The sequence below is a fragment of the Ochotona curzoniae genome, unplaced genomic scaffold (genome assembly GCF_017591425.1).
Source record: "Ochotona curzoniae isolate NIBS_2020 unplaced genomic scaffold, NIBS_Ocur_1.0 contig_2294, whole genome shotgun sequence".
NCBI lineage: Eukaryota > Metazoa > Chordata > Mammalia > Lagomorpha > Ochotonidae > Ochotona > Ochotona curzoniae.
In genome coordinates, this window is record NW_024465405.1 from 3,138,036 (window position 1) to 3,165,166 (window position 27,131).

Below are 27,131 nucleotides of genomic sequence, written 5' to 3' on the forward strand. Positions count from 1 at the left end.
GGCACATGGAGAGCCCAGTGCCTGTTGGGGTTTCCTGGGTATCAGCAGTTTGCACAGAGTACGTCCCCCGAAGTTGAGGGCTGAGTGTTCTCTGCAGGTGAGCCTGTGGCTGCTGGGATTGCCATGTGCCCTGCCACCGGAGCCCTGGCCAGTTGGGTGAGTGCCAGAGTCTCCTCAAAGTTCTGCTGGCTTTGGGGGTTCCCTCATCTTCTGGGGTACCCCCACCCCTGATTAGCAGGTTGGAGACCCTGCTCCTTGGTGCTCCTACCCCAGCGTGCCTCCAAAACCTGGAGACAGGCAACCTCCTAGTACCCTGAGCTGAAGGCTGCCTCTGTTACCTACTTCCTCCATATCAGGTCCTGCCCACATCCATCTGAGCCCAGGGGCTCTGACCGCCTTCTGGCCGGGGCTGCCCCAGGGCCAGGCAGGCAGTGCAGGCAGATGCCCTGCCCCTCAGCAGCCCCTCATAGTCTGGAAGTTCAAGGGTCAATGGGGCTGCACTGCTCTGGATTCTCAGCCAGCTTTAGGGGTGGCTGGTAGTCCAGTTCAAATGCTCATAGCCACTTCTATCCTGTGCCTGCCCCAGGGCCGTATCTCCTCTGTGGTTCCCCATCTGCATGCCCCTCCACTTTCTGGGCTGAGGCACCTGGAGTCCCCACTCACAGGGCAACCCATGCCATGGCTGTTGACACTTTTTGGGTCCTGGCTCCTCTCCCAGCTGCTCCTCTCCTTCAGCGTCCAGGCACCTGCTGAAAACAGTGGTACTGATTGCCGAGTGTCCCTGAGCCAGCTGCTTGATTTGAGTTACGGAGAGACCCCATGCACTGCTGCCCTTGTGGGTTCCAGAACATGCACCCGTGCTGGGCAGACATGAAAACGTGAACATGAGCGGTGCTTGCGAGAAACCAGCAGGTTCCTGAGGCCACTGAAGCAGCCCAGGACCCCCCGTGTGGCTGCAGGGGGTACTGGCCAGCCACAAGGACAGATCCATCCTGCCCGCATCCTGTCCTGGAGCTCCCAGTCTGGCTGCAGTCACACAGCTGACCCTGCTGTTAAGTAAAGCCATCACTCCTAGCCTAGGGGCTGGGCCTGGTGAGTGCAGGCCTTATGTCCACTCACAGGGCAGCCTGCGGGTGTGAAGATGGTCCGTGAACTCTGATGGCTTCTGAATGCTGCTCGGGGTATCCTGAGGGATGGTGGCCAGAAGCAGGAAACAGGTACAGTGCAGACCCAGGGCCTCTGCACATGGTCCCCAGGGTGCCTCCTTCCTGCTCACACTTGGGCAGTGATTAAGCCACAGAGTGTGACCAGGAGCCAGCCCCATTTCCAGGTCACACCAGCTGAGGGCATACTCCTTGAAGCTCTTCCGGGGGAGCTGAGAGACACTGCTGCATTGCCTGCTGTTTCCGTCCCCTTGTTCTTGTGTCTCCATAGGCATGTGTGTTAACTAAGATACATGGAGTTGCCCAAGCAGAGGCCCTGGCCCCTGTGGGCACCCCCGGTCATGAGCCCGGTCATGACCCCCGGTCATGAGCCCAAACAGGCGGGTTTGCCCTGCTAGCTGGCCTGGGGCCCTTACTCTGATCCACCTGCTTTCTCCCAGAGCTCACACACACACCTGACTCCAAACACTGGCGTGTCTTATGCATACACATGCTAGGGAGGATTTGTTGCAAAGCATGGAGACCTCGTTGGTTCTTGGCTCATGGTTTCAGTGAGAAAAGTGAGATGTGCTAAGCCAGAAGCCTGCTGCCACAGTGGTCAGCAAGGGAGGAGGCAACTTCAAGAGGGAAAGGCAGGAGAGGAGGGTGGAAGTGCTGCCTTTTAAGCACAGTTTGGGTGAGCAGAATGAGAGCCAACACTCTTCAGGGCTAGGGAATGGCAGAATCCATCATCTTGTCTAGCTTGCTCGAAACAAAGCCATCAGAATGGTGCAATGGGGATCTCTTTCTGTTCTCACAGTGATAAAATTGGAGGCTCCAAGGAGAGAAGGTTGGCTCGTTGGCCAAAGGTGGCTTTGAGGAGATAAGCAGGTGGCATTCTCTGAAAGACACTTCCTGGCTATTATGATGAAAGTGGAAATTCAGAGAAGCAGGATTCACCTTGGAGAAACTGCCCAGCAGTCGGCTGCTGGTCTCATGAGGAACTTGGGAACTCGGAATGGACTCACACTGTGATCTTGCAGCCTTGGGGGAAAAGCCAGCATCTTGTCCATTTTTAAAGAAATTGCATCAAGAACCTGGCCCGTCTGCCTGTTAGCCTAACTCCTTGACTGGGTCCTCCCCAGCTGAGTCCCTGGGGCAGGCCTGCGGATACGGAAGAAGACCCAGATGTAATTCTGAGCTTTTACTAGGATGGCCGTGTGGGATTTGGGCCGGAGCCGCTGTCACACGTGCAGCCTGCGGGCCTCTTGTCCACCGCAGGGCCTGCTTATCTCACTGGCTGCAGGACCAATGCATATCTGATTACCACAAGGCTACAAGTCCCCACACCGTTGCTGCATCCCCTGGCCTTCCCTCCAGTCTCGCAGATGGGGGTGACATGGGGTTTGTACCAGAAGGCATTCGGGAGCCCCAGATATGATGCTCACAGTGTCATGCCAGGGTGGGAGTCAGCTGGAACCACAGGCCTCCTGGTCCATTAGCTGCCTGCTGGTCCTGTCCTGTCTGCACAGCCATCTCTCCCTCTGGTCCACTGCACCTTCTGTGTCCCCTCAGCTGGACTTCTATCCCCACGGGGGGCTGGGAACTGCTGTCCAGGGCTTGCCTTCGATGCTGTGCTCCATGACCAGTGCAAGGGGTGTGCTGTGCAACCTGCGTGTGCCGCACTGGAAGGGGCCATGCTTTGGAGAGTTCTTGGAGTAGCCAGAGTGATAGCAGCCCGCTGGTTTCGCCTTCAGCCACCCTCGCCCTCTGCTGCCATTCCCTGTGGGTGGGACAGTGCTCTTGGCAGAGTTGCTGGTCACATGGTCCTGAAGCCCTGGCTCTCTGGTGCCTGTTGGGCGGGCAGCGTAGAGGCAGCTGGGCAGGGTAGGTGACCTCATGCTGTGGGTACACAGCTGTAAGTGCCTGCCAACCTCCAACTCAGGCTGGAGGAATTCATGGTGAGCAGGACAGGGCTAGATCCTGCTCAGGAGCCTCATCCTTTTCCCAGAGCTGCCTCTTACAGGGCGCTGCCTGGGTGCCAAGCAGCCTTGGCAGCCACACAAGCAGGGGACGTGGTGAGTAGGGGACGGATCTGGTCCCAGATCTTCGCAGCCCCAGGAGTGGAGTTGGACCTTGATGTGGGTTATGGGATCCCAAGCGGCATCTCAGCGAGCCCACCAAATGCCACCTCAGCGCACCTGCACCATCTGACTCCTGTAAAACTGTATCCTAGTGCCTGAACTTGAAATGCCTTGACACAGAAATCAGTGATTTTTCCCCCAGTATTCCTGGGGTATTTTGAAGAAGACACTCCCTCCTGGTGCCACAGCTGTGTGATATCCTCATGCCCCCAGCACCCCCCAGTCTCAGCACCTGTCATACTCCAGGCACTGTAGAAAGTGTTTTTATGGGGTCAGCTTTAGGGCATAATGAGTAATGCCACTGCCTGCCACACCAGCATACCATAGGGGTGCCACTTTGGGTCCCAGCTACTCTGCTTCTCATCCAGCTCTCTGCCTGGGACTAGGAAAGTAGTGGAGGATGGTCCCAGTGCTTGAGCCCACATGGGAGATCCTGAAGAAGCTGCCGGCTTCAGCCTGGCTCAGCCCTGGAGGTCACGGCCCTTTGGGGAGTGAACCCTTACTGAAAGATCCTTTCTCTCGCACGGATTTTCAAATGCATAAACTGTTTAACAAAATCAAAAGTGCTTTCTTGTTCCCACTTTGCATGGAAGCGATGTTTGCAAGGTGGTGAGATGTTTGTGCTGAGAGACCCAGCCAGAGACTGGGGGGTGCCAGGTTCTGAGCTGCCAGCCAGAGCTTCGCATGCTCCTAACTGTGGCTTCAACAAAGACAAACTGTGGCCCCCAGCTGATGTTTTTATAAATAAAGTTTCACCAGAGCACAAGCACACCCATTTGCTCTGTGTTGCCTGTTGGACCCAGGGCGGAGGTGTGTGTGTGTGTGTGTGTGTGTGTGTGTGTGTGTGTGTGTGTGACAGTTCGCAAAGCTTGACTTTCCCTCAGTGCTTGAGAAGTTGATCGTTCTCTGGTCTGCACTGCTCTGGGACTTGTTTTTGTTTTGTTTAAATAAGCTTGTTTATGTGAAAGGCGGATGAGAGTTCTTCCACCCACTGGTCCACGACCCCAGTGCTCATGCAGCTGGGACTGGGCCAGGCTGAAACCAGGAGCTGAGAGCTCATTCCAGGTTTCCAGGTGGGTGTTGGGGACCCACGTCCTGAGACACCACCTGCTGTTCAAGGTGTGCTTTTGCGGGTAGCTGGAACCAGAAGTGGGACAGTGGGGCTCGAACCCCACTGGGGTGCTCCTCTGGGAAGCAGCAAAGCCAAACACCAGTCCAGTGAAGATCCAGTAGGGTCTTCTGGAAGAAGGATGGGCTGGGAGGAAGACTCGCGGAGCAGCACCATGCAGAACACAGCAGAAGTGCTTGTCAGAGAGTCAGGCGGTGTGAGATGTCTTCTTGGCTTGTTTTCCAAGTTAATTTGGAAGGAAGACAAATAAGAATAACTGGTGGGACTGTGAAGTCAGAAGATGCGTGGACACCAGACCATCCACATGGGCAAGTCTGACGAAGCTGTCACGGTTAATTAAGGGCTGTCCTTGTTGTGGGCGTGGGCAGACAGATGGCGGGGACCCTCACAGCTCCACACGGTGGGATCCCGTGAAGATGACGTCACGGCAGACGGGCACATGCGGTGAGGGAGTTGAGCAGCAGCACGTACGTGGGGAGGGAGCGGGAAGTTATAAGGATGTGGCAGTATCGCGGAGACATTGCTGGGTGGGCGGAATGAGCACAGGGTGCAGGGCGAGCGCCCACAGAACGGTGGTGACACCACCTGTCGCTGGGCGGGAGGACACCTGCTGAGCGAGGCATGGCCAGCGGCATCCGCACTCAGTGGATGGGAGGCCTGCTGCCGGCCCACCTCTGCCTCTTGTCAGGTGTTCCGAGTCTTGGCTCCCAGGTAGTAGAGCCACCAGGCAGGCGAAGCGAGGACACCTTTACATGTTAGGATGAGCAGTCCTGACTGGCGGAGGGGAACTCGGAGCCCCTGGACGTGTGCCTGGTGGAGTTACCAGAACCTGCAGGAATGGAGACTCGATGTCGGGGTTGGGTGTGGATGCTCTAGAATGGACCTTTTTTAAATTATAAAATGTGGAAAGTAGGGAGAAAAAGACCGTTTTATAGAAAATATTTGTACATCTGACACCCAGTGAAATACATGTTCTGTTTTAAATGCACTTCTTTTACTATGAATTCTACACTCAAAGGCTTTCATTTGTACAGTGCAGCAGGGTAAGCTGGTTTGAGTCCTGGCTGCCCTGTTTCTGATCCAGCTCCCTGCTAATGCGCACGGGGAACAGTGGAAGATGGACCCTGCCGCCCACAGGGAAGGCCAGACAGATTGCAAGTTGCTGCTTTGGGCCTGGCCCAGCCCCCACCAGAAGAAAGGCTCTGTGTCTTTCCCTCTCTCTGTCTTGTTTCTCTGCCTCTCAGATTAAATAAATGAAATATTTTTATTTAAAAGGCAGAGATATAGAGAAAATCAGAGCTGAATCTGTCTTCCATATTCTAGTCCACTCAACGAAGGGCCGCAATAGCCAGCGCAGAGGAAATGTGAAGCTGGGAGCCAGGAGCCTCCTCTGGGTCGCCCATGTGGGCGCTGGGCTCCAGGCACTTGGATCATCCTCCTGCTGGTTCAGAAGTGGAATAGCTGGGACTCGAACCAGCACCCACATGGGATGCCATTGCTGAGGGTAGAGGTCTAACATGCTATGCCACAGCACTGCCCATGGATGTGTGTTTTATTTAAAAGGTAGTGAGACAGAGAGACCCCAGCCGCTGGTTCTTTCTCCAAATGCCCTAATAGCTGGGAGGGGTCAGGGTGAAACCAGAAGTCAGAACCCAACCCAAGATCCACAGGGGAGTGGCAGGGGCGCTCAGCTACCTGAGTCATCCCAACGGTCTCTGGATAGGAAGCTGGAGTCGGGAGTGGAGCCAGGACTCGAGCCAGGCACTGGCACACAGTGGGGGACCGGGACTCACAGTGGGACACAGGCATGTCAAGTGACATCCTTAGTCATGCACCGAATGATGCCTCCCAGCCATGCATGGTTAACAACAAAGTGAAACACGGTTTCATTGCACAATTTGTGGCTTTAACTTTTCTCAGTACCTTGTTGAGTGACTGTCCTGTTCTGTTAGGTGGCTTCATGTCTGCGATGGCATAAGGGCAGGTGCACCTGCCGGGAGGAGGGACAGAGGAGAGACGAGAGTCCTCTTTCCCCTGGTGAATGTCAAGGTCCAGATTGGCCTTGGACTCCTGTTGCGTTGTCTTGAGGAGTCATTCATGGACATGACTGCTCTTCAGTGTGGAAACCCACACGTGCAGCCTGGGGACTGCGTCAAGATTCTTTTGTGCATGTCTATCGCTGGGCGAAACTAAGCCATCCTCTTCCATAGTCTGGGGTGCCGTGTCCCCACATGGGCATTGTCCCCGAACTGGCTGCCCCCTACACCACGGACCAGCTGTGCATCCAGCAGCTTTCATGCAGGCTGTTGGGTGGCTCGGCTCTGCTGTCCACCTGTGTCCACCGTAGCGTGGCAGCTCCTGCCCCTCCAGGGTGTTCCAGTCCCATCTTGGACATGAACGCCAGGTGTGACTCAGGCAGGGTTAAACTCCAGATATACCTTTGTGCCTTCTGGCTCATGCAAACCCAGCATCCAACAAGCCTCAGGTACCCCACCTGTGAGGTCAGCGGGGCTTGGCAGGGCTGCACTGCCAAGTGGTATCCAAGGGAGACCGACAGAGCCATTCTTTCAAACCGATGTGAGCTGGGAAAAGGTGCTGAAGTGGCTTCTGAGAGCCCACAGAGTTCTTACAACCCCTCATACTCCTGGTAGAAAGCTTCCAACGCAGTGTCAAGCTGATGGCAGTGGGCTGGTTTAAGAAGAAGGGTTACATCTGACTCAGTGCTTTCAGTCTCACGGTCGGTCATGCCTGGGGTTGGCTCCCCCAGTGCTGGCATCAAGCTGCCCTGGGTTTGTGTTCGAGTCCCAAGGACAACCTTGCCTACTGGCCACAGCCCAGCATCCTCAGAGATAACTGCCAGCCGAGGCCCAGGGCCCAGAGCTTGGAGCACTTGCGGTTGGCACTGGTCACATGGTCCTGTCCGTCTGCCGTCAGCTGGGTCACAGGGCTGGCCTGCACATGTGACTTGGTGTGTTGGGCAGAGGCAGGCCTGCACAGCTCCATCATGACATGCGTTCCCAGCTCTTCTGCTCCCCGAGCATTCATGAGGCTACATGGGGCCGTGTTTCACTCTGTGTTGCAGCAGCCAGAGGACAGGACGGGAGGAGGCCACAGAGCACGGGGCCTGGCCCTTGCCGTCCTGCCTGGTCCTTTTCTGGTATGTGCTTCCCCAGTTAACGCTCACACAGGAGATGGAAGGTCCCCCCCTGTACCCCGCTTTGCACCTGGTGCTGACTGGAGCTCACCCTCATCCTGCAGCTGGCCACAAGGGCAGCCTGGGCCTTACTGGGTATCACAGCCAAGGAACTGAGACTACTGCAGGAGCTAGGAGAAGCAGCAGAGCTGCTGCTGTGATGCTCAGGGTCGGGGTGGATCTCCAGAGAGGTCCCTATCAGCCGGGTCACCTTGGGGCCAGCGTAGGATGGCGTGGGGAGAACAAGGCACAGGTGCAAGCTGGGCTTGCCTGGGTGCACGGTGTGTAGGAAGGTGTGAAAGGTCAGCTCCAGGAACACAGAGCAGGCAGGAGTGTGAGTGCTGGCTACCGGCAGGCGTGGCGCGTGGCACCTCTTTGTCCCAGCTGTCTTGGTGCTGTGTTTCTGTCCCCAGTGCCAAGCCTAGAGCCTCCCTCCCCAAGGTCAGTGCACACTCGCTGAGGTGCCACTTCCCTTGTCTTGGGCCTGGGGCACGTGGCTCTTCTTTCCTGCTTGTGTCACCCAGCTTACGCCCTGTGGACTCTCTGGTGGCTCTCCCCAGCTGAAGCCTGCCCTCCAGTGAAGTACCCTGCATGTGGGCACTGGGACGAGCTTCCCTTCCCAGGTGCTTTGCTGTGCAGGCTCTCCTCTCCATCCCCCCATTGTGGGTGTCTCCCAGCTGCTCTGGAAGTTGGCCTGGGCAGGAGGGTGCAGCTGCCCTGCACTTGGGGTGTTGCCCAGATGCACAGGTGTGGTTGCTTGCCTTTGAGAGGGTTTGGGGTGTGGACCCCACAGTTGTCTATTCAGCACCTCTGGAAGAGCCAGGTCACCTCCCACATGGCCATGTTCCGTGGGGACAGCCAGAGCTGTGTGCTGGGGAGAGGGCACTCTGGGGTCGAGCACCTTTCTGTCTGGGCATTGAAGGGAGCAGGTGGAAGAGGCGGATGGGGCTAGCACCCGGCCCAGGAAGCTAGCGACAGGGCACAAGGCACAGGCCGAAACTCATACTGTTTTTTCTAGCCTGGAGGAGCTCTGACAACACCCGCGTGATACTCCGCAATTATAATCAGTGTGAAGAAGGCGTCAGCTGAAGGCATGAGTGGAACTGGTGAGGGAGGGACCCAAAGCCACACTCCTACAGCCGTGTGTACCCCATTGGTCATGGCCACCCCAGAACACGCCAGGTCGGTGTGCACACGGATAGGCACCAGGCACGTTTATGCTGGTTTTTGTTTGTTTGTTTCTCACTTGATTTGCTACTGTTGAATTATCCCTCAGGGCAGTCTGTTGGCGGACAGGCCTGTGCGAGTATATCCTGAGATTCTGGAGAGGGTGGACAGGCAGGTTGGCAACCATGGCCTGGAGCCCGGTGTGCAGGTTCCCAAGCTTGCAGCTGGCATCGCTGGGAACTGGCTGCCTGCACACGGCAGCATGGTCTGTGCGGATGGAGGCCAGCCACCCCCTCCAGGGCCTGGGAGGAGCCAGGAGCAGGATCTGTTCTTGCCTCATGAATCTGCCTTTATACAAGGGAGGAAAAAAACTTGGGGTTATGAGTAAGTCACGTGACACCCCCATGCCAGTTCCTGCCCCACTGCACACGTCTCCCAGCAGGACCTGGGGCTGTTACCTGCAGCTCCAGGTACCACACAACTTGGGGAACCAGCTGCAGGGTTGCACTGGAGAGGTGGCTGCTGAGATCTGGTGAGTGGACTCGGGGGTTGGCCAGACTGTCCAGGTGTGTCCAGCTAACCAGCTGGTATTTCCCAAATCCACAAAGGCACTTCCAGTAATTCACCAAAGCGGTGTATTCTGCAAAAGCGTGCCTGGATTTTAAGGCGTTTTTGCACTCACTGAGATGATCCTCTCCTTGGGCTTTCTTAAGTGCGCTGTGTTCCACCGACGTCCGGCCTACAGTGCAGCCCTGACCGGTCCAGCGTGCACGGACACTGGAGTCCCGTCAGCCCTCAGGCTCCTGTCTGGGCGTGTGGCTGTCGACACCAAACGGTGTGCATCTTGGTTCAGATCTGAGTCATTCCTGCATTCATATCAGAGGGAGAGAGCTGAGGCAAGTCCCAGGGCTAGGACAGACACAGGAGATAAGTAGGGGCGGGAGTGGGGTAAGAAAGATGGCGCAGGAAGCAAGAGTGAGGCCTGTCCCAGGTGCTGGGGCGGAGGGTTCTAGTCTGGTGAATGCCTGAGCAGGCTGGGGAGAGTGTGTGCAACGGCCTTGTGGTCAGGAGGTCCTGGGGCCCAGGTCCCCACCAGGAGGCCCAGAGGGGCTTGGCAGTGCTGTAGGCAATGCAGTTAGACAGCAGAGATGCCGTAAGCAGCGCTCAGCACACATGCATGGCCAGGGAGGGTTTGGAGTCCAGGACAGCGTCTGCCTGCTAATTGAGGGGTGGCCTTGGACGCAAGCCGACCCGGTGCCAAGGTGCCCATGACTGTAATTGAGCTGAGGGCTGGAGGTGCTGCGGCGAGGTCAGCCGCAGGTTACATTCCAGAGCGTAGAACGCACAGGGGCGTGAGGGCCTGGCCCGGTACGGCAGAGCCGAGGACCTAGACAAGCACCAGCCCGAGGGACTGGGTTTAGAGCCAGAAGGTTCTAGGTGCCCATGAGCCATTGCAGGGCCAGGCTCAGTGGGCAGGAAGGGGCCTGAGTCACGTGTCTGCTGCTTTGCAGGGCTCTACCTGCCATGTGGCCCTGGGGCTCCCTCATCGAGCACTCTGTACCCAGCAACCGAGCGAGCAGGTGCCATGTGGCCCTGCCACAGGCCCGGCCACCACTCCAGGTGTTAGAGGTGCTTTAAATGTGGCCACACATGGGGAGGCCCAAACCAGGGGTGGCACCCAGGCCCCCCCGTGACTTGGAGATGTGAGGCCAGCAACAGGTTACTCTGGCACTTCGCAATGCCAGGGGGAGATGGGCAGAGCCAGGAGAGAGGACAGGCAGAGATGAGGTTTTTCCTGGAAGCCCTGTGAGGGTTACGCTGTTCTGATCCGAGGTGAATGAGAAGGGCAGATGCGGAAGGTGCCCGGCCCGTGCAGCTAACAGCTCGGCGATTGGCTGGGGCGGAGGGCCAGGAGCCAGGAGCCTGGAGGCCCTGTGAGAACCGGCTCGGGGAGGGTTGTGTGCCAGGGCTGGCTGAGTTAGACGTGGCGTTCTGCGGGGCAGCGAGCAGCAGACAGTTACGGAGCTGCAGGGTAATGCGTGCTGGGCGGAGACAGGAACCCAAAGGCTTCCTGGAAGGACGCCCTGGGGGGGCTGGGGCAGGCTCAGCGGGGAGCATGGCTGTGTGACCCTCTTCAACCTGTAGGTCATGGTGCCTGCTCTCATCTCAGGGTCCACTGGGGTGGTTCTGTAGTGGTCCTGGCACAGCCGGTGCAGGAGACCCAGTGGGGGAAGCCAGGGATCCATTGGAGAGAGACTGGGAAGTTGTGGCCACAGGTAGCCAGGGGAGCCCCCTAAACTGACCTGAGAGGAGTTTAGCAGAGGGAACAGATTGAGGTGGTGGCCGTGTCTCCTCCTCAGTATTGACCCTGGCAGCCCGGCTACTCCCCCTGTCCTCCCAGCCCCCACCACCCAACTGGAGATGCCGCTGCTCCCTGCCATTGCCAAGGAAGCTGCGGTCAGCTGAATGGTTCCCGGATGTTCCTACTTCCACCTGCCCCTACCTTGGCGGCTGCTCTCCTAAACTGTATCCATGCTGTTCCAGAAAGATGGCATTGCCCATCTCTAGCCAGAGCCACCAGCACCTCCCACAGTCTCTAACCTGAGCGGAGCTCTTCGGCGCCCAGGCCTGGTGGTACCTGCAGCCCCTGCCTTGTCTGAGTCAGAGCTGCCTGGGCTCCTCTGGGACAAGGAACTGGGCTGGGGTCCAGTGGGTGGGTAAGGCCCTTGGCGCAGGAGGTACAGCATAGGCAAGGCCATGCTGAGAGCCCCACGGGGGCGCAACCACCCTAAAGCTCTGTGGTGATGCCAGTTTTTTGCACATTCAGGGGGTCTTCAACCTGCCTCAAAGTCACTTCTGTTGGCTCTGAGCAGGAATCAGGGTTCCCAAAGGGAGGCTGAGAGGCAGAACTCCCATCCCGTGGGCGGGACACTGGGTGATTGGCACCCAGGAGGAGGCAGCTCTCCCATCGGTGGGTGGGACACTCTGGGTGATTGGCAGCAGCACTCCTAGAAAGCTGCAGCCTGCACCATCCTTCCTCTGGTGAGGGCAGGGGGTGCGGGAAGCCCTGCCCCTCCAGCTCCCAGGGCTGGCTGGCACCTCCTGACTGTACCTCCCCCTCTGGTGTCTGCTGCTTCCCTTCCCCACAGGCCACCACAGGGGTCTCAGGCAGGAAATGTCTACTGGGCAGACAGGCTATGGGCTTGGCACTGTCTTAACCCTGTCCACTTCCGCCCACTCGCTGGAATCCCCTCTCTGTTGATTTTCTCCGGGAAAGGATCCTGAAGATCGCACAGTTTCTATCCACTTGGTCAGCAGTGAGCAGTTAGCCACAGTGCCCTGGAGCGATGGCTGCATCCAAGACCTGGGGCCTGTGGGCCTGCAGACCCAGGTGCTCAGCCGCACACTCCCCCTGCACTCCCAGCCTGATTGGAAGAGGTAGGGGAGGGGGAGTACAAGGCCTCTGATGAATGTGTCCCAGCTGGAACCAGGAACAAGGGGTGGGGAGAGGGCTGGAGGAGGAGGTGCAGTCCCTGCTGCCACCTCAGGAGAGCCCCTCCCCCAGTACCTCCCCTGTCCCTGCAGTGTGGTCACCTGGCTAAGTGCTGACCCACATGAGGCAGCAGTGTCAGCCCTGGTGTGCACCCGGCCCCCAGGGAGACCTTGGAGTGCAAGTCCAGGGGGAGGATTACATGTGTGGGTCTCAGGGTGTAACCTTTTTTTTTTTTAAGCATTATTTTTATTGGAAAGGCAGATTTGTGGAGAGAAGGAGAGACAGAGAAAAAGATCTTCCATCTGTTGGTTCACTCCCCAAGTGGCTGTTACGGCCAGAACTGAGCCGATCAGGAGCTTCGTCCAGGTCTCCCACTTGGGTGCAGGGTCTCAAGCTTTTGGGCCATCCTCTACTGCTTTCCCAGGCCACAGGCAGGCAGGGAGCTAGATGGGAAGTAGAGCAGCTGGGCACAAACTGGCGACCATTTGGGACCATATTCCGTCTTGCAGGTGTAAGTTTAGCCATGAGCCATCGCACTAGGCCCAAGGGAGGAAACGCCTCCTCCCCCGCCAGCGGTTTTACCACAGCTACTTCTTGTCCTGTGTCCTTCCGTAACCAAGCTCCGCAGGCCGAACACAGTGAGATGCAGTGGCTGGGGAGTGAGGACTTGTCGGTGGGATTCCTAATGAGGCCTGTCCTGCTGGCCTCACTGTGTGCTCACGTTGGGAGTGCTGAGTCCCCAACCTGAGCTCGGGACTTCCTGTCTGTGGGTCACAGCAGAGAGGACATGCCACATTTGTGGTGGATGTCATGTGTTCAGTGGCTCTGCAACAGGCTCTACAGGGAACCCTCTCAGGCTGGGAAGCAACATGGGGGTCGAGAGGTCGGCCATTGGTTCATGTGCATGGGTTACACTGTGGTGTTTTTGACCATGGGGCCTCCTGGGGATGTGGGTGGGAACATGTCTTCCAAGCAGCCCCGCAGACCTTGGGACCGTCCCATGGTCTGTCCCTCTGTGGTGAATGGACAGGCCAGGTGCCAGCAGCGCCCACCATTCCACTGTCCAGGGCTTGCATCTCTGGAAAGCCTTGGAAGAGGCTCACCCTTCCCACAACTTGACTGCCTAAGCCAGGTTCCCTTTGCTCAATAAACACTCCTGCCCTTCTCTCCCCTCCCTCTCAGGGCCAAGCCCTCAGCCAGGCTGACGTCACCGTGCAGAGCAGGTGCCTGACACAGACATCTCAACCCTGCTGGAGTACCAGGCAGAGGAGGCATGGTCCCCTAGCAGCTGGCCCCAGAGGAGACCGAGATGGCGGCCCAGCGGATTCGAGCGGCCAACTCCAGCGGCCTCCCGCGGTGCAAGTCCGAGGGGACCCTGATGGACCTGAGCGACGGCCTCCCTGAGACCAGCCTCAGTGACGTCAAAGGTGAGCCGGGGGAGGAGCAGTGGGCAGGGAGAGGGAGATGGCTGGGGGAGACGGAACGGCCACGGAACTGGACGGGGACTTCCTGGCATTTGATGGCATGAGGAGCGCCTCCATGTGCTGGAGTGCCTGCTGGCTGACAGAGCCACAGGACTGCCCGCCTGCCAGTGGTCCCCACGGGCAGGAGGCTGTTGGCCGCTGGACATGCCTGGCCTTGGAGTGAAATGTCTTCCTGCTTGTCTTCCAAAAGGAGGGCTTGGACCCCTCTGTCTGCTAGTGCCAAGTGCTCATTTGCATTCCCAGCTCGTGCAAAGCTTAATTGCTTTGGGTTTTTAATTTTGAAAGTATGACTGTAAAGGAATTATTCAGGCAGTGTAATTAGGCTGTGACTTTGGAGGGATTCTAACAAGGTTTTTGGGCGGCCAGCAAGCTTTATTGCGTCTCTGTTTGGTCTTTGTTTTGGCATCCAGTAGACAAGTGGCAAGGAAACAAAGTGAAATGGGAGGGAGCACTTGGCCAAGGCTCACCCCTGTTCCTCCCATCCACCGCTCCCTCCTGAGGCCCAGTCTCTCTGACTCTCTCCCGCACCACATCCTCCCCCTGCGTCATCACAGAAACCAAACCTCTGGCTGACTGTGCCAGCCGGGCCGCAGGAAACCCATCTCCCATTTCCTGGACCCTGCACTGGCCCAGGAGGAAGACATGTACTGGAGAGACCCCCAAGGAGCTCAGATCCAATTCTTGCCTGATTTGCTGCAGAGCACCCTTTGGAAGCAGTGGGCAGCTCTCAGCACCCCTGTCTGTGCCCACTGGCCCTCGGCATCCTACCCTGCACCTTGGGTGCTCAGTAGTGGCTCCTGGATCACTCAGGCTGTGGTTGCGTAGATTCCTGAGCTTTTCCTCCTTTTGGGCTGTCCCATTTTGTTAAGTGGAGGTGCTAGGACACATTCTTGTCTCCATGCAGGGAAGACTTGGGACATGAGACGGGGGGCAGGGAGAGTTCAGCAAGGTGTTAGGGTGTAATGGCAGGGCGTCCGTCAGAGCCTGAGCACGGGTGCCCGGCCGCTCGGGGTGCAGAAAGCAAGGTGACACTGTTTAATGGGAAGAGCTTGCACGCAGCAGTCCAGGCTGGCGGTTCAGGGGGAGAGCTGAGAGCTCAGTGCACCATCTGTATTCAGACAGGGGCTGCCAAGGGGGTGGGTCCCGGTTCTCCTCCCCCCACCCCACCCTCTTCTCCAGGACAGAGGGAGTGTGAGTTGAGTGCTAGCCGACTGGGTGACTAGCCTGGCACTGGGCAGAGGAGCTTCCCTGCCCGGGGTGCCTTCCTTGGGCTGGGTCCCCCAAGTCATGCTGGACTGAGAGGGTTCTCCTGGCGAGGAGGGGAGGCTGGACCTCCTAAGGTCAGGGGTCTGGGCAGGACTTTGTGGGGTGAACGACCCGGCTGTCTCCCAGAAGCTTCCGCTGTGCCTCGGTTCTGCTTAGGCCCCTCTCACACACAGACTCATTTCTAACTTCCTCCCTCACACAGTCAGCCGACTCAAATAGTGAAGCCCTGGAGGGAAACTTTGAACTATACATGCCTTAAAAACATTTTTTCTTTACTTTGTTTTTCACTCCCATCCCTTGCCTTGCATATCATGTGTTTTGCTTGTGACTGGACACTAGAACAGCACAGCCAGGGTGGGTCCCAGCCCTGCCTCTGGCAGCGTGAGTGTGGCTCCTCCCTGGTGGCTGCTGTGGAAGATGGGCAGTCACCCAGCAAAAGGTGTACCCACGGCTGGGTCCACGCAACCAGGGCCAAAGCAGGTGCCAGGGAACTTTTGTCCCTTTTATTTAGATGCAGACATGGAGCAGACTGGGTGCCTCACGTGGTGGCAGGCTCACAGCTGCTTGACCCATCATCGCAGGCTCACAGGGTCTATCCGCAGGACACCCTGGGCCTTCCCAAACCACTAAGGCCATCGTATGCTGCTTTCGCAGGTGCACAGGCTGGGAGCTGGATCGAAAGTGGAGCAGCTGGGGCTCGAGCTACCACTCACGGGATTTGGACATGGCGAGCAGGTGGCTTAACTCACTGTGCCACAACACCGACCCTGAGGGGTTTCATGTTGCCGTTACAAGTGTTGTGTTGGTCCCATCAATAGTTTAATGCCAAGAACTCCAAACTAACCCACTCCCCCCTTTCTGAGGTCTTAGGATTTTGCTAACGTGGTCAGTAATTGTTCAGTAGTAACATGACCCTCCAAGGGGCCGGGCGTCGGAGTGGGGAGCAAGGGAGGGTCCATGTGCACATTGCAGAGCAATGATGAACAGAGGGACAGAGCCCTTGGGGACAGCTTCTGAGCCCCCACAGCACTGTCAGCTGAGTCAGGACACATGTGACGGAGCCGGGCTCTCTCTAGAGCAGGTAGCAGTTCTGTGGAGTTACGTGCTAGTCATGTTGAGTAGACACGCAGCTGGACACTTCTTCGTGGTCCTCCATCTGGCCAAGGCAGTCTGGGCGGGAAGGGAGCCAACGGCACGGCAGACCGCTGGCTGGGCGGCACCTCGAGCAGGCGAGCCGCGACCCGGGCTTTGGCCAGCAGTGCCCAGCAGCTCCTCCAGGCCTTGCCTCACCTGCTTCTCTCTGTTCCGTGCAGTGCCTTCCCCCAGTGCCTTGCTTGCCGACAGCCCCACGCCGTTTGGAAATGCCAAGGAAGTGGTCGCCATCAGGGACTACTGCCCAACCAACTTCACCACGCTCAAGTTTTCTAAGGGCGACCACCTGTACGTGCTGGACACGTCAGGTGGTGAGTGGTGGTACGCACACAACACCACTGAGATGGGCTACATCCCCGCCTCCTACGTTCAACCTCTCAACTACCGCAGCTCTACCCTGAGCGACAGTGGCATGATCGACAACCTGCCCGACAGCCCTGACGAGGTGGCCCAGGAGCTGGACCTGCTGGGCACATGGGCTGAGGACAAGAGAGGCCCGGGCAGGCCGCACAGCAACAACCCCTTCTGGAACGGAGTCCAGACAAACCCGTTCCTGGACGGGAGCGTAGCGGGCATGGACGAGCCAACCCCCAGGAGCGCGGTGGATCTGCTGCTCTTTGACCCCTGCGCCTCATCCTTCACTGAATCCAGCTCTGCCACCACCAACAGCACTGGCAACATCTTCGACGAGCTCCCGGCCGCCAACGGGCAGCAGGCAGAGCTGCCGGCCAGGCGGGACAACCCCTTCTTCCGCAGCAAGCGCTCCTACAGCCTGTCGGAACTGTCCGTGCTACAGGCCAAGTCCGACACCCCCGCCTCCGCCGGCTTCTTCACGGGCCTCAAGTCCCCGGCCCCCGAGCAGTTCCAGAGCCGGGAGGACTTCCGAACTGCCTGGCTGAACCACCGGAAGCTGGCCCGCTCTTGCCACGACCTGGATCTGCTCGGCCAGAGCCCGGGGTGGGGCCAGACGCAGGCCGTGGAGACGAGCACCGTGTGCCGGCTGGATAGCTCCGGGGGCGCCGTGCAGCTGCCCGACACCGGCATCAGCATCCACGTGCCGGAGGGCCACGTGGCGCCCGGGGAGACACAGCAGATCTCCATGAAGGCCCTGCTGGACCCTCCCCTGGAGCTCAACAGCGACAGGTGCAGCAGCATCAGCCCTGTGCTGGAGGTACGGCTCAGCAACCTGGAGGTGAAGACCTTCATCATGCTGGAGATGAAGGTCTCGGCCGAGGTGAAGAGCGACCTCGTCAGCAAGAGCACCGTGGGCCTGCAGTGCCTGCGGAGCGATGCCAAGGAGGGCCCCTACGCCGCCCTGCCCCTCGCCTACAGCTACGGGGACACAGTCCAGGTGCAGCTGGACAGCCTGGAGCCCTGCATGTACCTGGCCATCGTCGCCCACGGCCCCAGCATCCTCTACCCTGCCACCGTGTGGGACTTCATCCACAAGAAGGTCACCGTGGGCCTCTACGGCCCCAAACACATCCACCCCTCCTTCAAGACGGTGGTGACCGTCTTCGGGCACGACTGTGCCCCAAAGACACTCCTGGTCAGCGAGGTCACCCGCCAGGCTCCCAGCCCCGCCCCCGTGGCTCTGCAGCTGTGGGGCAGGCACCAGTTCACGCTGTGCAGGCCTCAGGACCTCACCGTCTGCCTGTTCTCCAACATGACCAACTTTGAGGTCAAGGCCAGCGAGCAGGCCAAGGTGGTGCGGGGCTTCCAGATGAAGCTGGGCCGGGTGAGCCGGCTTGTCTTCCCCATTGCCTCGCAGAACCCCGGCGAGCTGTCAGACTTCACGCTGCGAGTGCAGCTCAAGGATGACCAGGAGGCCATCCTGACGCAGTTCTGCGTGCAGACGCCACCCCCGCCACCCAAGGGCGCCGTCAAGCCGTCGGGGCCCCGGCGTTTTCTCAAGAAGAATGAGGTGGGCAAGATCATCCTGTCCCCGTTGGCTGCCGCCACCACCAAGTACCCCACCTTCCAGGACCGCCCTGTGTCCAGCCTCAAGCTGGGCAAGCTGCTCAAGACGGTGGTACGACAGAGCAAGAACCACTACCTGCTGGAATACCGGAAGGGCGACGTGGTGGCCCTGCTCAGCGAGGAGCGCGTGCGGCTCAAGGGCCAGCTGTGGACCAAGGAGTGGTACATCGGCTACTACCAGGGTCGGGTGGGCCTGGTGCATGCCAAGAACGTGCTGGTGCTGGGCAAGGGCCAGCCGGGCCTGGTCTCGGGGCCCGAGCTGAGCACGGCGGTGCTGCTGGAGCAGATCCTGCGGCCGTGCAAGTTCCTCACCTACATCTACGCCTCGGTGCGCACCCTGCTCATGGAGAACATCAGCAGCTGGCGCGCCTTTGCAGACGCCCTGGGCTACGCTGACCTGCCGCTCACCTGCTTCTGCCGGGCCGAGCTGGACAGCGAGCCTGAGCGCGTGGCCTCGGTGCTGGAGAAGCTCAAGGAGGACTGCAACAACTCCGAGAACAAGGATCGCAAGTCCTTCCAGAAGGAGCTCATGATGGTGAGTGCCCGGCGGGGCTGCGGCTGCTGCCCGGGGCTGCACTGACCACAAGGAGCTCATGATGGTGAGTGCCTGGCGGGGCTGCGGCTGCTGCCCGGGGCTGCACTGACCACAAGGAGCTCATGATGGTGAGTGCCCGGCGGGGTTGCCGCTGCTGCCCGGGGCTGCACTGACCACAAGGAGCTCATGATGGCGAGTGCCTGGCGGGGCTGCGGGGCTGCGGCTGCTGCCCGGGGCTGCACTGACCACAAGGAGCTCATGATGGCGAGTGCCTGGCGGGGCTGCCGCTGCTGCCCAGGCTGCCCCTGGGTGCATTTAGCCCTAGGCTGGTCCGTAGCTGCTGCTCAGCCCCCCAGCGTCCACAAGCAAGGTCAGAGTGGGCTCCTGTGTAGGGTGGGAGTGTGTGTGTTTGATTCCAGGAACTCCTGTGGGGCAGTCCACGCCTCTCTCCCCTCCTTGGGAGCTCCCAGCTCAGCAGGGACCTGGGGCGGCAGCAGGTACACCCAGGGACAGCACTCTTGGGGTGAGATCTGCCCCTTACCACATTCTCAATAGGGTCCGGGACTACAAGTTTTCATTTAGAAACCCCACCCCAGGGCCCGGCTTTATTGGTCATGCGTTCTCCTCGGAGCCTCCAATAACAGCAACTTCATGGCCGTATTCTCTTCCCACGCTGTGGGTGTTGAGCCGGGAATGAGGACAACACAGCGGGGAGTTAGAATTCTAAGAAGCAGGAGGTGACACGTCACACTCTAGGCTACGCACTGCCCGTCCTAGACACTCCCCACTTCCCGGCAGCTCGAGCTCTGAATGTAGCGTGTCCCTGAGCAGCTCCGTCCTGCGCCTGACCTCGCATCCCTGCGGGAACCTGCAGCACACCTGCTGTCCGTCCACCGTCTCCCAGGGCAGCAGATTCTGCTCCTAAGCTCCTGGTTGGGGCCACCACTGGTTCCAGTGCTTCCTGGGGAAACCCTCGCAGCATTTCAGACACTGTCCCGTCCTGTCCCACCGACCCCAGGCAGCAACTCCATGCCCACACTCTCATCCCCTCCCTCCCTCTACCCAGTACCTGCCCTTCTATGCCAGTGCCTCTCAGACCACAGGAGCCAGGGCTGCCTGGGAGTCGACCCAGGTGTGTGGGCAAGGCTGGCACCCTGCACACACCCGGTGCCACTGTGTACACAGAGTGTGTGTGGCTGGTGACCGACAGGAACATGAGCAGACAACAGCCTGCGGTCTCCCTGGGCAGGCATGGGGATGTGGAACAGGTGGTGGTCTAGAAGGGCAGCCTCACCACCCGGGGTCCCTAGGAACCTGCGTGGCAGCAGCCACAGTAGAGAGCCAGCCCTCAGGGCCGTCCCTGGACCCTCGGTTGGCTCATCTCCAGGGACAACACCTGTTGCTTCCTTCCCCAAAGCGTGATGGTCCAGGGAGGCAGAGTGTGAGCTCCCCGTGGCGGAGCTGCTGGCCCGGGGCCACCACAGCCTGTGCTTTCCAGGGCCTTGGCTGGAGTGGATTGGGCTCTGCCTGCAGCTGAGTGCTAGCTGACTGGGCACAGGACAGGACCTGAGAGCCCTCACCTGCAGCAGAGCCAGCGGCTTCTGCACACCCATGTGTCAGCGAGCGGACTCCTGGGGGAAGTCCTTTCTGTCCCCCTCCTGCAGTGCACAGGAAGGATGGGGGCCCTAGAGGAGGAAGTGGGACTGACCTGGGTCGCAGCTGGACCTGGAGGCTTCTAAGCCAGCTTGTGGTCCTTGGTGACACCGTGTCACTGCTCCCCTGACCGTCTCAGGGCAGGTGGTTTGGGAATTGCCACATCTCCAGCCACTAGACCATAGCAGAGGAGTTGGGGTCCTGGAAACTGCGCTCTGTCCAACCCTTCCTTCCCCCACCCCTGCCGCACACCCACATGCCAGCTTTCAGATCACCCGTGCCACCTGTCAGGCTCCCGGGTTTGGAATCCCCGCTCAGATGAGCTGGAAAGGGGAGGGTTCCAACAGCAGGCATGCGGGGGGGGTTGGTCAGGAAGGACAAGGAGCCCCAACAAGTGAATTTTCTGTCTTTCCTGCCTTCAGAGGGGTGACTCCTTCCCTGCCCCTCAGGCCCTGGGACAGCTCCTGACTCCCCCACCATGCTGGCCGCCTCTAAGCCAGCCCACCCTGCCCCCCTCTGCTGGGACAAGGCTTCCTCTCCTGCCAGTGCTGCCACCTCTGCAGCCGCGTGTCCTGTTGGTCCAGCACCTCGCCCCACGTGACCGTCCTCACAGATGGTGTGTGTGTGTGTCTCACTACTGCTGTCGGTGGACCTGACACATGAACACTGGGGCTCCGGTGCATGAATGGAGGTGTGTGAGTGCATGCCGGCGGGAGCAGTGGCCGCAGGCAGGGCCTCAGCCAGTCGCTGGCATCACCGGGGCAGTGGGCTAGAGTGTGGAGCTGGCCAAGACCCAGCAGGAGGCCAGGGTTGGCAGGCCCTGCAGGCCGATGCTCCTGTTTCGTGTAGGACTGATCTGAGGGGGCTCAGTGTTGGAGGGAAGGTTTGATGGGTGGGCTTTGCGCCCAAGTTGACCTGATGTGTGTGCCCCACCCCTTGTCCGCTTCCCGCAGTCTATGAGCCACTCAGAGGCCAAGTCAGCACCACCACCCCCGCCCGTGGGAGAGCAGAACTGACTCTCACCCCTCACCCACCCCTTCCCAGGAAGCTAGCAGGCTGTTCCTCCTGGGCAGTGCTACTGGGCTGGGGACACCTGGCAAGTCAGTGCAAGCAGCCCCTTGGCTGTCACCCCCACTTCCAATCCAGAGCCAGCAGTCAGTGGCCGGAGGGTCAGGCCATCTAGGTGCCACATAGTGACTGGCTCCTGTACTGAGCCTCCCAGCAGGAAGCTGAAGCAGCAGCCAGAAATAATCAAACCCAGGCAGTGCCCTGGGGGCCTGGGTGTCCAGGTGCTGGCCAGGCACCTGCCCCAGCTGTGCGCCCTCCTCCCAGTGTCCCAGTGTGGTGACAGTGAAAGCTGGTAAAACATGCAGCCAAACCCCCAGTCTCTACGTGTTGTGTGTGGCTGCTGTTAGCCCCCATCCAGAGTTGGGGGCCTCTCCCTCGTCCACACAGTGTGGTCACCCCAACCTGTCAAAGTTCCCTCAGATGAACCTCATCCCAGCCAGGCTCATCATGGCACTTTCTAGTGCACCTCTATGTGTCTGGGTGTGCCTAGCAATCACCCAGGAGGCTACGGGGAGCAGCTCCCCAGAGCCTGGGGCTCCCAACGGGAGTTCAACCTGTCACTAAAAACCGGGGAGTACCCAATTTACTCTCTGTAGAAAAACAACGGACTGCCACCATGGGCACTGCGGGCAGCTTTGTAGGAAAGCAGCACACGGCTCAGCTCAGTGGAGGGTGTGGCCCATGGGAGGGAGCCACTGGCATCGGACGTTCAGCCTCTATTCATTCTCTGCCACGTGGCTCCCCGGGAGGGATCGGGCAGGCCCGTGTGGCTCCCCGGGAGGGATCGGGCAGGCCCGTGTGGCTGCCCCAGGAGGGTTGGGCAGGCCCGCGTGGCTCCCCGGGTAGGGTCCAGGCAGGGCCTGTTCCTCAGGTCTTTATGCTCTGAACTTGGTGCCCCCAGGCACCGGAGGGTTTCACCCGCACATGCCAGGAGAGAATCGTAGTTTTCACCTAGAAATGGAGCTGCACACCAAAGCTGAGCCATGCTCATGCCAGTCTGATTCAGCCTCTGCCTCCAGGTGGGAGGACTGTGGACCCAACACTTCCCTGCAGGGCAGTCTGGGCTGGTGTGCCCTCCCTCCAGGAGCCAGGCATCCCTGCCCTTGCTGGTCCGTCCTTGTGCCCCGGAGGCTCCATGTCAGTCCTTGCAGCTTTACCAAAAGTGCAGTTCCACTGAGGGTGGGGCCTGTCCCAGGAGGGCTGACCCTGGGATCCTCTCCGGCCGTGTGGTCATCACTGGGCTGCCTGGCGGGGCTTCTTGTACCTTCTGGATGCCCGCTGCTCTGACCCTCAGCTGCAGGTCCTGTCCCTCTGCCCCCTCCATGTGTCTCCCCCACTCCGGTGCCAGCCCGCCTTGCCCTTTGCCATCCCGTCCCATCCAGTCTGCGCGTCCACTCTCAGCCCTCAGCGTCTCCATGTCCTCTTCCTGTTGCGCTCAGTCCTGCACATCTTCATCCTAACCAGTTGCTTTCACAAGACCCTAAGGTTCCAGAGGGACATGAACTTGGGACGCGGCTGCCCTCCGGCCCAGAATTCCTCCACATCCTCCCTCCCCACTAGGTGCAGCACCAGGTGGAGCTCAGGCCTGGCTGCCAGGCCTTGGGGCTCTCGGGGTCGGGGGCAGCGGGGATCCCAGGAGGCCAGTACGGTCCTGCCCTGCCTCACACCATGCCTTTTCCTCCGCTCAGGCCTTACTGAAGATGGACTGCCAAGGGCTGGTGGTCCGGCTCATCCAGGACTTTGTGCTCCTGACCACGGCTGTCGAGGTGGCCCAGCGCTGGCGGGAACTGGCCGAGAAGCTGGCCAAGGTCTCCAGGCAGCAGATGGATGCGTACGAGTCTCCCCACCGGGACAGGAACGGGGTGGTGGACAGTGAGGTAGGTGAGCAGTGCTGCCTGGCTTCGAGGGGCTCCCTCAGCCCAACCACCCGGGGGCAGCAGGGAAGGGTCACCCCATGGCATGCCTGAGTGGGTGAAGTGAGGTGACAAGTGATGGTCAGGGGACGGGGCTGTGAGTTGGGGGCCTGGGTACTAAAGATAACAAGGCCGGTCCTGCATTAGCCAGGATTGCAGGTCACCTGTCCCCAGTAATTCCACCTTGAGCTGTCTCCTGCAAGAGAGGCTGTGGCATCCTCAGAGCCCCCAGGACCCTGTGTCCTCCCCAGCCAGGCTGGCTGAGGCCTTGCTGAGGAAGTGTGCACTCGGGTTTCTAGAACAATACCACTGCCGAGTGCTGTGAGCATGTCACAGACATGCTGCTCCACTTCCGGTCCTGCTCGCTGCTGGCGTGCATGGAAAGCAGCTGGGCATGGCACACATGGCTGGGTCCCTGCACCCACGTGGCCCAGAAGCTCCTGGCTCCTGGCTCGGACCTACCCAGCTCCTCCAATACGGTTATTTGGGGAGTAGGCCACTCTTTCTCTGCTTTTGAAATAAATAATTCATAAAAAGGAATGCTGCTGCGATTGCTTGAGCTGCCTCCGAGGGTGCACGTTGGCAGAAAGCCGGGGTCGGGAGCCGGAGCGAGGACCTAGCAGGACCTCTCTGGGGTCCGTGCTTCCCCAGGAAGAGTGCAGGTAAGGCGCTCCGTGCCCTAACTCGTTCCCCCTCCACCCAGGCCATGTGGAAACCCGCGTATGACTTCCTGCTCACCTGGAGCCAGCAGGTCGGGGACAGCTACCGCGACGTCATCCAGGAGCTGCACACGGGCCTGGACAGGATGAGGAACCCCATCACCAAGCGCTGGAAGCACCTCACGGGCACCCTCATCCTGGTCAACTCCCTGGACGTGCTCAGGGCGGCCGCCTTCAGCCCCACAGACCCCGAGGACCTGGTCATCTGAGCGGTGCCCTCCTGTGCCAGCCCTGCCCGCCCCGGGGTCCTGGGAGCCTGAGCAGTCGTTACCATGGAGCTGCAGCTGGGGGTCTTGGGGAGACTCAGACACACCCAGGACCGCCCTGCTCCCCGCCTCTCTCCTGGGACGGCCCCAGGGGGTTTTATACTGCAGGTCATTGCCAATCAAATAGCTTTCTATCTGTTTGGTGTAAATTTAAATGGAAATTCATTTTTTTTTGTTTTTTTTTTTTAATGACTGTGGGGAGGGGGACACAAACAAGAAAGGTGGTGTCCATTTTTGTTTTTTTTTTTTAATAGATCATAAAGGTTTTAAAAAAAAATCAGGGGCAGATGCTGTTGATTTTTATGTTGTCCAAAAGGCCTTTTTAAATTATGTGACAGGTGTATATAGGTATTTAAGGGCCACTGGGCAGTCCAGGTCATGGCCACACTCTGCATTTCAGCCCCACCCCTAGCACAAGCCGACACCTGTGGGTGTGCTGGACGGACTGCGCCCCATGAGCCCCTGAGAAGAGGTTCGGGGTGCAGTCATGTCCCTCTATTCTGAGAGCACGGGCCCTGCCCCCCGCTCTGGTCTGGGCCTCCCCCTCTGCTCAGTGACCACTTCAGCGAGATCTCGGCTCCCGCGTGAGTGATCAGCCAACCTAAGGTGGCCCCGCCAAACACGCAGGAAGCAACAGCCTGAGACCTGGGACCCACGTGGCGCCAGAAGGCCAGGGCACTGTTCTCCCCCTCGGGGGCCAGGCACTACTTCCCCCACACCCAATGGAGGTGGCTTAGTGCAAGCCCTGGTGGCTTCCTACTCATGGCAGGCCCCGACAGGTGTCCTGGCTAACCCCGGGTGTCATCGCATGCTGATGCACCAACGTGCCAGCCATGTTTGCCGCCCTCCACCCCGGGTGTCATCCCAGTTCAGCTGCTCCCCCCCTCACGTGTCCCTGAAAGTACCACCATCTGTAAACATCACCTGAGCCGGGCGAGCATCCCCTGAGAGTGCATCCCCACGGAGAAGCAGGGGCCTCTGGGAAGGGCTGCTGCATGGTGGGCAGGTCAGCTTGGAGCCTGCTGGGCTGAACCTTGCACCTGCTTGTGCTTGAGGTGCCTGTGGAAAGAGCAAGAGGCAGAAGTGATGCCCGGCAGGTGCACGGAGGAAGACACCCGAGATATGCCTGGAAATGCCGTGTGCTTGTCCAGGGCACAGTGACCCCAACTGGGGTTCCTGAATCTCATTTGCTAAAATACGGCCTCAAAATACGTGCATCTCCTGGTCCAGTGGAAGCATTCCCTGTGCAGGGCTAAGACACTGTCCCGGAACCACCCACCCTGGCACGGAAGATTCCAGACATGACACTCCCCACCCTCCGCCACACTGCTCCCAAGACGCACCCTCTCACCTGGTCCCCAAAGAAAAAGCAAAACCAGTCGCACCTTAAACCACCAATGTTTCTCCTCAGGGGCTTTACATAGTTTCCTATGCAACTCTTCTTGTAGCACAAATCAAATTCTACGAAAGTTGCAGTAAATTTTATGTGGATATTTTAACCTGTTCAGCGTGTGTGTGTGTGTGTTCTGTAGACATCCAAACTTCAGTGAAAGTGAACCCTAGCGTGCAGACCCCACGGTTCCCGGGCCCGTGGCTGCCCAGAGGCCAGCGGCACATGCCCCTTGTCCTGGCTGTGGGCACAGAACTGGTACAATCCCTGCCTGTGACGTGGAGACCGGCTGTACGGCATCCTAGGGGAAGCGGGCCTCTGCCTGCACCTTCCCTCACTCCCTGCTCCTGGAACTGACAGCCTCCACCCACAGGGGAGGGCCAAGCTACTGCTGGGTGCCAAGAATCTTCCTGGAGGGGCTGCCATGCGCTCAGTGCAGAGCAAGCCCAGCCAGGGGCGTGGGCAGGAGCAGGTGCTTGGGGAAACCTGTGGAGAAACAGCTTCAGTCTTAGGAGGAAGCAGCCTCACCAAAATGACAGGCCTGGGGACGGCGCAGCTGCTGCATTCACGCAGGACGCGTGAGCATGGAGTCGGCCCCAAGTGCCAGGGGCTCATCCACCACCAAGGGGCTCATTCACGGCCAAGGGGCTCATCCATGGCCAAGGGCTCATCCACGCACCAGGGGCTCATCCACCGCCAAGGGCTCATCCATGGCCAAGGGCTCATCCACGCACCAGGGGCTCATCCACGGCCAAGGGCCCTGTGTGAGCTCAAGCCAGCCAACCCTCTGCGTGTTCATGCTGACCCCACCTGCACCCACAACTTTGCCCGCAGCCACCAGCCCAGTCCTCATCCCTAGCTCCACAGCCCTGCCCGCACCTAGCAGTCCCAGGTACCTACAGCCGTGCCCACACCCACAGCTCTGCCTGCACCTGTCTTCTATTTGGAAACAGGCTCTGTGTGGTCCTCAAACAACAGCTAATAGGAAAAGCAGGGATTTTACCCACTCCCCACCCCCCAAAGGCTCCTGGCCACAGACATGCCTGGGGGAAGGGATGGGAGCTTGGTCTTAGAACAACTGTCATGTCACAGGGCCCCATGTGTCTGGCCATGTCCCGTTCTGTCCTCAGACCACCGTCTGTGGACTTGGGGCCTGCACTGATGTGTGACATTGTCTTAACTTGGCCATGTCAACATAGATCCTGTTTGCCAGCCAGGTCATGTTCACAGCAAGCCGCTGTGAGGGCCACAGTTCACTCAACACACAGCCTCCCCTCCCTGGGCCTCCAGGTGTGGCTTGTTGGACTGTCATGTGGGGAAGGAAGCCAGCTGGGCCATCTCCATGCCCTCTGTCTACCTCTGCCAACACAAGGCTGGGAGCCCCTGCTGCTGGGGTCTTCTGAGTCCCACCAGAGCCATTTCTCTCCTGGGCAGGCT

The 27,131-nt window shown here is 59.3% G+C and overlaps 1 protein-coding gene and 1 long non-coding RNA gene across 2 annotated transcripts; one reads left to right on the plus strand and one right to left on the minus strand.

Moving 5' to 3' along the window:
- Window positions 1–753: 753 nt before the first annotated feature.
- LOC121151125 lies at window positions 754–24,949 on the minus strand. The gene is made up of 4 exons (XR_005883123.1): window positions 24,519–24,949; window positions 16,143–16,148; window positions 15,764–15,766; window positions 754–764 (listed from the first exon to the last, which is right to left on the minus strand). It is a non-coding gene; the product is annotated as an uncharacterized LOC121151125 (long non-coding RNA).
- Window positions 13,473–24,533, plus strand: SH3BP4 (SH3 domain binding protein 4). Its single transcript, XM_040972345.1, has 4 exons — window positions 13,473–13,695; window positions 16,332–18,685; window positions 23,095–23,283; window positions 24,023–24,533. Exons 1-4 carry the CDS (start codon window positions 13,578–13,580, stop codon window positions 24,245–24,247), a joined length of 2,886 nt encoding a protein of 961 aa, XP_040828279.1. The 5' UTR covers window positions 13,473–13,577; the 3' UTR covers window positions 24,248–24,533.
- Window positions 24,950–27,131: the final 2,182 nt, after the last annotated feature.